Raw genomic sequence first — 10,148 nt, forward strand, 5'->3', positions numbered from 1 at the left:
TCTTGGTATCGCCACACATTGATTTTAGCAGTCAGGTAATGCCACAGAACTGTGCAGGTATCAGTATTAACTTGTCTACACTAATGTTAGTGACACACATCAAACTTCACCAGCGCTGAAAATTGTTTTAACTGGTTCTCATGTCTCATGCCAATAAAAATATTATATAATGACGAGGTAAGACTCACTTTTACAGTCATACATTAAAGACACCTTTAGGGATTTTAAGATGTTTTTTTAATCAATTCAACAAGCTTCTCATATCAAATGTTCAAATCATACTCTCAACTGTGTTTCACATAAAGATATACTAAATTTCAACAAGCTAAATTAAACATCCTTTGTGACATGTAAACATAAAAACACAGACTGAAAGTAAGACATCACTCTTAAGGTCTTTTCCTGTTAATATTGTGAGTCCTGTTAGTTTACATTAAGTAAAAAAGAAAGACAACTGTACACAAAATTTACATTCCTCTAACAGTTCAACATGGCTTCTGTCTTGTCTTTTTTTTTCTTTTTTTCTTTTTACAATCAGGTTCAGTATGTACAATTACAGGGAACATATGCGGAGGATTGATTTGTCTCATTGCACACTGTGGACAGATGATCATGACAGGTTATCTGAAAGAAGAAATATTCACCTGAATGATCACAAACAAGAGCACAAATGCTTTAAACTATTTCAAATATACAGAAGTGAAAAACAGTGCTACTGTTGTAAAAGGTAAACTGACCGTGTTGGTTCTTTAAGCAATGTTACAACTGTAGGTTTCAATGTCTTGTTTAGATTTTTTTCATCTGCTTCCAAATAGTTCTGTGTTTATTTTATATACACTTTAAACAAGTGAGCCATATTTGACTTCTACTCAACACTGACAGTAACCTGAAGCCTATAGCAGGGAACTACTTGCACATTTCTGCTCTCCCCGTTAGTTGAGAGAGATTCAAATTCAGGCACTCGAGGAGAATCACAATAAACAGAAAAATACTATCTGTATGTTGAGGTGAGAATTTGAATGGGCAGGTACCCAACCCCCAAAACAGAACTGAATTTTAATTCCTTGTATATTTCCCTGTTCCCTACACACAAACACCACCTTAGAAAGTAGAAAGTGGAGACTAAATCATGGAGTGTTTTTTCAGACATTATTTGTCTTATTGTCTAACGAGTGCTACAAATCTAGTACATTTTCCATCAACTGAAGTTTCTTAAATATGAGTTGTATGAAAAACTAAAGTGATTTTTCTGGATAAAGTCAAACAAGGAATTCTGTAGGATTACATTTACAAAGAACCTTTCTGTGATACATAAATGAATCTGATGACAAAATAGCAATTGTACTTCTTCTGGCAGATACAAATAATGTAGACAAAAACACACACGGTTATGTTTGTGACCGCCAAAGCAGAAAAGGAAAACTTTCCTTGTTGAATTTAAGGAAAAGAAAATCTTGTTTGTGGAGACCAGGAAATCAACTGTGGAAATCTTTTTTTTTTTTATCTATAAAACCACCGTCTTGTTTACATTAGGTTGTCTGTACAGTTGCCATTTTAAGCTTTAATTTACACTATTAAACAGGCACCATAATCCACTTTGAACACTCCGTTTTGGTCATAAACCTCATCTTTTACACAGTAGAAGTTTGTGTGCTTGTTTCTGGAGGTTTTTGGTGGCGTCACTGTCTCTCTGTCTGTCCAAGTTTGAGTGTTTTTTATATTCACAATATATAATGAATTTTCACAATAAAAGCTTACTCTTGTCAAGTGACAGTTTAAGTTCATTGTTTGGGTCTGGTTTCAAAAAGGTTTCCAGGTTCTTGATGAGACAGCTTGATTACAACCATTATCTAATCCACTGCTTGCATCAAGTGTGCGATCTGGCAGTTGGGGAGGGTATTCTGTGAACCAGGCTGGGACTCTACCACTTGCCCCTCTTGCTCCAGTCTTTGGGTGTGAAGTGAAGGCATTTAGGATCTATGCGCAAGTGTCTCTTCTGCATTGCTCTTTCATGGCCCTCCACAATGTCCTCTGAAAGAGTCAGGATGTACTGACCCTAGATCCAAGAGAGGAGACAAAGTCATTTCACATTCTCTAAAGCATACTGCAAACCATCTGAGAGTAAGCATAGCTAATTTAATCAATTACTGATGGAAGTTTTTAAATAACATTTTATCCATGATCACACTATCATCAACCAAACCCATCAGTCAAATCGTAACTCTCTCCACTTGAATTTAGCAGATTTTTTAAAAACCCCTTTCCTCACAATCATCAGTTTAAAAACAATGCAAGGCTGTGTTCTCATCTGGCATTAACATATGTCTTGGGTGATACGATCACAAGTGGACTGCTCTAAGTACATCACTTCACATCTGGCATAAGAATGCATCTCCAGGGACTTTGATTTAAAAGACTATACATTTTTTGCATCCCATCTTGGAGCTCCAGTGCTGCTTTATGATGGGAATCGAAAAAAATGGATTTAGAGACACCTCCGAGTTTGTTAAAACTGAGTTGAGGGAAACTGTTTTTAATTGCAGAGACGAAGACTATCATAAAATATTGCAGATGATATGTTAATATTCTTCAGTGGGAATGATTGTGGTGTAGATGAAAAGACCTCAGCTGAACAGGTCTAATCGTGGTTGTGAGTTTTTTGAAGATATGGTGGTTGTAGTCTTAAGTTTTTTTTTTTTTTTAAATCATCAAATCATTACCATCAGTATTACTGGGCAGGCTTATGCCATCACAATTTTAGGTCTGTAACTAACATATCTGTGTCTTTTCTGTGTGATGCATATTTTTGTATTTTATCTTCCAATTACTACCAGGTATGTTTTGTCTCTGGCTGTTTAATAAATATGTTCAGAAAAATAATGCATAATAAATTGCAAGATTTCACCACTTTAACATTCACTAAGGAAATACAAGTCTCGTAAATGATGCATGACTGTGGTCACTCCTTCAAACAAAATTTACCAACTTTTGTACTTTTTTTATTTTCATTCAAGTTAGGCATTGTAGATCAGATCAGAAAATTAGGACGACTGGTCGTCAGTCACCTTACACGCAGCGTTGGTTTCTCACCTTGTAATAGTTGATTAGGTTGAGGTACTGGAGTGTTGAAATTACATCTTCTTTCTTTACACTTGTGATCTCACTGATCTCACTGAGGGTACGAAAAAAAAGCCGAACAAAGAGAGAATGAATGATTACATTTCTATTCTGGAAATGATTGTTGGAAGTTGATTAAATGTTGAGATGTTAGACACATACTTGATGGTAATCTGCGGCCTCTCTCCATTGTCAGGTTTAAGGTCCATGAGAATTTCCAAGATGGTCTGGGACCAGTAGGAGCGATAGGACAAAAGACCAAGGTCAGAAAGCGGCTTCTCAGGAGTTCCCGTCTTCCCTTCGACCTTGGACAGTTCGTAACCTGACAAATACACAAAGTGAGCAGATAATTAGCACAGGTGAGGTAAAAAAAAAAAAATCAAATATACAAATATTTACTGAACATGAGCAACAATGACACTCACTAAACTCAATGAGCAGTTTGCCATAGCCTCTCCGCTGGTAGGGAGGCAGGGTCAGGATGCAGGCAACATTATAGTCTTCAGTTGACTCTTTTTCCTGCACACAGAAGACAAAAATTAAGTTTAGTTTTAGGAACCCCTGATTAGATAGAGCTGTGATGAGTAGACTGTACATATACACTGTGCCAGTAGTTCAACATGTGTGTACCTTAGAGAAGTAGCCCACTATGTGGAAGCCTTTGGAGTCATACTCCGTCATTACATAGAAGAGGAAGGGGTCCGTGTCATAGTACAAGGTTTTGTGATCCAGGAAACACTTAGCAAGTAAACACAGGTTCTGGGAATAAGTCTGGAAAAATATGATAGACATATATAAATCAAAAACAAAATAAAAACAGTCAATGTTGTAAAAATGTTGAGGAGAGAAAAATATCCTATCACTGACTTTGTTTTTCCTGCCGTCAATCTCAAAGAATGAGATGGTGCCTTTGCGGTAGATCTCGTTGCCTGGAGGATGTCTCAGATTACACTTTGTCTGTCAAAGATGATGATAGACACAAGAGGATGAGAACAATCTAAAAAGCCAGAGATCAAGATCTTAAGCTGGTGACATATTGAGGATTTTTACCAAATGCCTCTGGAGACACTTCAGGCTTTTGAGGTACTTGAGGCAGAATTCACAGAGGTAGAGGATGGGCAATGTGGTGAGTTCCTGTGGGTACGGTGAGAAGTACCAGGGCTTTAGTCTGTGACGTCCTAGCTCTATACATTCTATGTTTTTCATCCGGGTAACGATGTCGTCATGGCTGCGGTCGGACACCAGACTGCCTGTCATGCGGGGAGCAGATGGGATGCCATCCGAACTGTCCTGAGAATCCTGGTGGTAAACAATGTGGACATAGACACATTAGACACTCCTGCTGCAATTATTTTTAAATATTGAAAAATTGTGTTAAAACAAAAAGCTACTAAATTAAATGGAGCATATATATTTATTTTATGCACTTTTACATATTTAGATTTCTGTAAGTAACTTGTATAATCACAATGGTGGAACACGTTACCAAAAGGATTAAACCTGGGTCTGAGGTAAGTAACACCTCTGTTTTATTGGACCCATTAAGGCAGAGCTGAATTTGGACAGCAACACACAATCAACGGGCAATAATAGGAAATAAAACAGACCTCTGGTGGTGGTAGAAAGACACTGGCACTTTGAGGGTTGTTATACTGCAAAACCTTTATCATCTAGCAGAAAAAGACACAAAAACACGGGCTTGTGGAAACTAAAGAGGGGAATAAAATAATTCTTATTTACACTGAACAGTTTAGTTAAGGGTTGCCAGATTGAAAGCACGTCAGTGTAACATTTGTAGTTTTAGTACATTCTAGGGAGGGTTCATCAGTAGCCAACCAGCAATACTGGCAATCATAGGCAGGGATAGAAATGTCACACAATGAATGAAGAGTGAGGAAAAGAGCAAAGGCAAACGTTAAATCAATTATTTCAAGTGGGTTTGACAGACTACTTTGTTTTATATGACAAACCCACTGGCCACTGTCATCTGAGATGATGTGAGAACGTAGGAGGTCAGCTGCAGCAACTGTAATTCAACACAACAGCTGAGCTGCTAATGTGAGTACCTTGACGGAGTAAATACAAACTCTGACCTGCTAGGTTTGGGCAAATCTTTTTTTCAGTGTGTATAACTGCATGTGTGTAATCTAAATAGGCCATGTTATATTCAGCTCTTCTGCTGGGTTACGTAACCAACCTTTTAAAAACAAAGAACATACATTTTAAATGATTTTGTCCAAAGATCATAAACATTTTGAAATACAAATTACAAATCTGGGATATTCATATAATAAGATGAATTTAGAGTAATACTTTTTTTTGTATAATATGCTTGCAAATGACTAATCAAAAAGAGACTCCTCACTGTACAGTTGCAAAAAGTAATTTCGTCACACCACTGAATGTCAACATATGGCAAACAAAAAGCCAATACAAATCAACTAAATGTCACATGGAAATTACACATAAGACTGAAAATCTTGTAGAAAATAACCATTCAAAGAGTGGATGTTGAAAAGGAAAAACATTTGGTCCCCAATACTTGCTGGTATGTTATAGGTCAGTATGTTTCTTTCTGTTAGGCTGAAATGTATGATTCAATAACCAAACAACATTACAACTAAAGCAAGGTCCTGACCAAGTAGATTTAGGCTCATGTGTAACAAAACAGCAGTCCTGCTTTATATCCCATGATAAAATTAAACATTAAAAGTATTAACTGGCAAATATTTTTGTCAACATTCACATACACTTGTGGTTTTTAAGGATGGTTATAAAGAAAAGAGAATGATGAAAAATGAAATGGGAAGACCTCTTAAGAGAGAAAAGAAAAGAATAATTAGAGGATGGCAAAGCATTCATGTGAGAAACATTTTTTACTTTTATAAAAAAAATTCTATTAGTTTTCAGAGACACGCTTTTGGAAGAGAAGCTAATGCCACAGGCAATATGTGTTGTAGTTTTGGCTTTAATATTTGTATGTATGATAAAGACATTTAAATGTTACTTGACCAAGGTATAGAATTTCAATTCTGAGAATGCAACCAGAGGAAAGGTGTATAATGTATTTTTAATTGACATAGTTCAAAATGAAATAAAATCATGCATCTATATAACCAAAAATGAGGATGAGGACACTCTGACATTTAAAATAAGAAAATAATAACCCAAGTGTAAAAGAATTATAATCAAGTTACATACCTCGTCAGTACCCCCACAATTAGCTTTCCTCTTCCTCCCGGGCTGAGAGGGGATGAGTCGTCGGGCAGTGCCGTTCTGTAATTACACAGACATGAGAAATTAGTCATTAGCCAATGATAAAAGATTTCAACTCAAACATTTAAGAATCGAGAGGATGTCCTTTACTGTTGTGAGCGAAGAGAGCTGGTCATGGTCTTCACGGGACTTAAAGGTGTTGGTCTCCCTCACAGCAGGAAAAACAGATGCCTGAGAGGCTTCAGCTGAACTTGGCAGGGAGGGCACGGGGGTGGCCGGGGATACCTGAGTCGCCAAGGGGACGGTTTCTACTTTCCTTTTCTGCAGCAGACAAACGTTATTAGACATGTTGCTTAAAACACACACAGGCCACCACTCTACTTTTGTTTCCAAACAATATTATTTGATTTCAGCCAGAGACATGAGGTAAAATATTAAAATTACAACCAATGTGATGATTAAAAGCTGGGTGCTCTAGCCTAGTTTATAAAGGAGTGCCATCTTAATATTACCAGCAGATTGTTCACTGATAGAGCCAGGTTAAACTAGTCCAATGTAAATTATACCGCATTTAAACCTGGTATTAAGATGCAATGGACACAGATTAGCTATAACATATGTATATTCAAAATATGTAAACAAAATATGTATTAAAAAGTAAGTTAACAAGTTTTCTTTTCCCCCCTCCTAAAATGCCAACTAGCAAACATCAACAACTTTTCACTTTTTTCTCTGCTGTGCCATTTAACATGTTAGCTGCTTCAGTGTATATGATTTTTATACATTTCATTCAATGTCTGCAAATAATCAAAGTTCAGAAAATAATCAATCTTCAGCACTACTACACAAGAGATTACAACATAGAAAAATCATGCGAGCTACCTTTAAAGATTTGAGGCTGAAATGCGGCTTGACAAGTCCAGTACGTACACCTGACAAACATTTGGATACACTGTGTGTTAAATCACTTCCAGATTTGATCTGCACGACTGGATCATCATCTTCTTTTATTGTGTCATGGTTGTTTATATCTGGATTTCCATGCAGTTCAGCATGGCCCGACAGCTGTATGATCATACAAGATGCACGTTAACACCAGGTTTAAACAAGGTCTCAGTGATTTCTGGAATGGGTAAATTCAACTTGTACCGGTGTGGGTAGGGTTTTGCCTCTGGAGGGAGCTGTGGCAGATTGTAGGTTGAGATCTAGACTCTTCCTCTGAATTGAACAGAAAGGAAGAGAAAGACAGAGGGGGGGGGGTTAACTCACATTCATTTTAACCCTTGGGTTAATACTGTATAACAAATTATTATTCAGTGAACACACAATCTAACTAGCATCTTCAATAATAAAACATTCCTTTAAAATAAACAGTTTCTTTGATGAAGTGGGAATACAAAAATGTAAGAATGAAGAATATCTAAGAATAACAATGTTTCTTAAAAATGAGAGTTCCCTATAGCACCTACTCCTTAAATGTTTTTTCTAAAATTATTATTATTATTATTATATCATTATTATTATTATTATTATTATTATTGTTATATGTCAGGTCTGGGTTAAATATAAGAAGAATCAAATGTATATATTCCTGTGCCCATAAGGCAAACACATCATATATTTTGTTGGTAGATTTGAACAATTCATGCAAAAAATAGCATAACTAGTATTACTTGGAGCCAAGCAATCTAGGATATAAAATGTTGGCTCAAATTATATAAAGTTGTGATTTCACAACAGTGAAATTATATTGCCAAACCTGACTGTATTCATGTGATGTTTGAGGGTGCAAGATAAACATCTGGTGGTATAACATGTAAGCTTACCACTTCTCTCTCTGGAGAACTGGGACGGGAGCCTGGAAGACCATTCTTGGTTGGTGTCTTAGCTTCTTTCTTAGGGAACTGAAGCTTCTTCATGTCCAGCCTGTCCGCTGTGACCCACTCATCCAGACGCTTGTTGACTTTTAACACAAGCAATTTTACACAAACAAGAAAAGATTTGCTGTGACGTTTCTGTGCAACATAATTCAATTCAAAATTACCCAAGAAGGGACACAAATTATACTCACAGTCGATGTAGTGAACATAGTAGAGCTTTCTCCCAGAGACTTCTTTCACACTCAGAATTTCAGCCAATGCTGTACGAAAAGCAGAGAGGTCATTAACATTATAGATTTACCATCATTCTTAAGAACTGACAACAGACATTGTGGTTTAAAGACTGTGCGGTTTCCACTAAACTACTATCACTAGTAATGTAAAATGATTAGCCAATTAACCGATTTGTGGACCAATGGAAAATCAATCACAAAAAACCCATTTGTTGGTTCCGGCTTCTCAAATGTGACAAACTGTTGTTTCACTCCGTTTTAAATTATTTTACATCAAGTATCTATTGGGTTTCAGACTGTTGTTCAGACAAAACGAATAATTTAAAGTCTTTGGTCAGCTTTTAGCTCTGGAAAATTTTGATGGCCATTATTCACGATCACTGACTTCTTGTAGAGTAAACTATTATTTTAAGCATTAGTTGCAGCATTAAGATAATTCTGCATCATGAGATGATTAAAAAAGCATGAGAAAAACCATCACCTATCTAAATGCTACACAAGTTGTTTATGTACCTCTTGTCTTTAATTTACATATTGAGCAAGAATGGACAGTTTACCTCCTCCAACCTCTAATATCACTTTGATAAGTAATAATCAAAGATGGGAACATCTATTTTTTCAATACTCATGCAGACACACACAATCTCTAAAAGGGGTGGTGAATAGTTTCAAGCTTCAGAATTTAGCGAAACGCTTTGGAAACCACTGGCCAAGACCCGCTTGGAAGTGAGGTTAAAAATGTCATAGAATATGTGCATACATGCTGAAATGTCATGATAGTAACGCTGCCTTAATGAGCTTTGCGAAGCTCAACAAAAACATAAAGCTAAGTGTCAGTCTGATTTTGGTTGGTATTATGCTGGTATTATTTACTTTTCTCCTTTACTATCCTCTCAAAACAAGTAGGATCAACCACAAACGCTTTGGTCCAAACTTGGCATTTATAAGTGAGTCAGTTTGTATTCAGAAAGACAGCTATGTGCCTGAACATCTGATTCAGATTTGTAAACAACAACCTGGTATCATATGTATTTTTCCCAATAAAATGCATTTTTATAAAAACGTCCCCAGGATGAGGCTGGTTAACTTCTTATTGGTTGTAACACTGTTTTAGTCAACATTCAAATTAAATTCATTCATGGTGTACACCTGCATGGGACCCTTCTGAGTGTGGCGTTTACGGTGCTTTAACCAGAGGCCGAAGCGTACGTTCACAACAGCTGAGGTTCGCTACTTAGCATTAGCATTAGCTTAGCACTGAAAAAACAACCGGACAATACTTACGCCATTCGTCCTCGTGTTCTTGGTTTTTACGAAGAACGGGGAGGCGACAGCCCTCAACAATCTCGACCTGTCGAAAAATAATGTGTTAATTTCCGCACAGAAACCGGTCAATGTCTCTAATATAAAATAGCATCTTTCGAAAACATACCGACGATGCGTTGTCCGCCATTTTCGTCATCTGTGAGAGCAGCAGCAGCAACAGCAGCAGCAGGGTGTTGTGGGAAAATGCCGGTCCTCGTCAAAGATGAAATAAAGACCAAGATGAAGCTGTGATGAGCGGAAATCGGAAAACCAACCCGGAAAAGACAAGGAACGAAACAGCCATAGCATCTGAACTTTTATTTCAGTTTGTTAGGTAGGTTTTAGTTTGGCTATTAGTTGTCTGAACTTTGCCGAACATCCAGCGGGTTTACTGTGA

The 10,148-nt window shown here is 36.9% G+C and overlaps 1 protein-coding gene across 2 annotated transcripts; it reads right to left on the reverse strand.

Moving 5' to 3' along the window:
• Positions 1-214: 214 nt before the first annotated feature.
• Positions 215-9,942, reverse strand: kat5a (K(lysine) acetyltransferase 5a). Of its 2 annotated transcripts, XM_023404823.2 has the most exons (16): positions 9,879-9,942; positions 9,731-9,797; positions 8,405-8,473; positions 8,160-8,296; positions 7,483-7,551; positions 7,216-7,398; positions 6,484-6,654; positions 6,319-6,393; positions 4,725-4,787; positions 4,168-4,416; positions 3,985-4,074; positions 3,748-3,888; positions 3,543-3,636; positions 3,280-3,439; positions 3,091-3,172; positions 215-2,056 (listed from the first exon to the last, which is right to left on the reverse strand). In XM_023404823.2, the coding sequence occupies exons 1-16, from the start codon at positions 9,906-9,908 to the stop codon at positions 1,922-1,924; spliced, it is 1,815 nt and encodes a 604-aa protein (XP_023260591.1). In that variant the 5' UTR covers positions 9,909-9,942; the 3' UTR covers positions 215-1,921. The 2 variants fall into 2 exon arrangements, with proteins under 2 accessions (XP_023260591.1, XP_087029728.1); XM_087173602.1 differs by lacking the exon at positions 7,216-7,398.
• Between the last annotated feature and the right edge of the window lie 206 nt (positions 9,943-10,148).

This window comes from Seriola lalandi, unplaced genomic scaffold (genome assembly GCF_002814215.2).
Source record: "Seriola lalandi dorsalis isolate HSWRI2012SDOR001 ecotype SW California unplaced genomic scaffold, Sedor1 jcf7180002054256, whole genome shotgun sequence".
In the NCBI taxonomy this organism is placed as follows: Eukaryota; Metazoa; Chordata; class Actinopteri; order Carangiformes; family Carangidae; genus Seriola; species Seriola lalandi.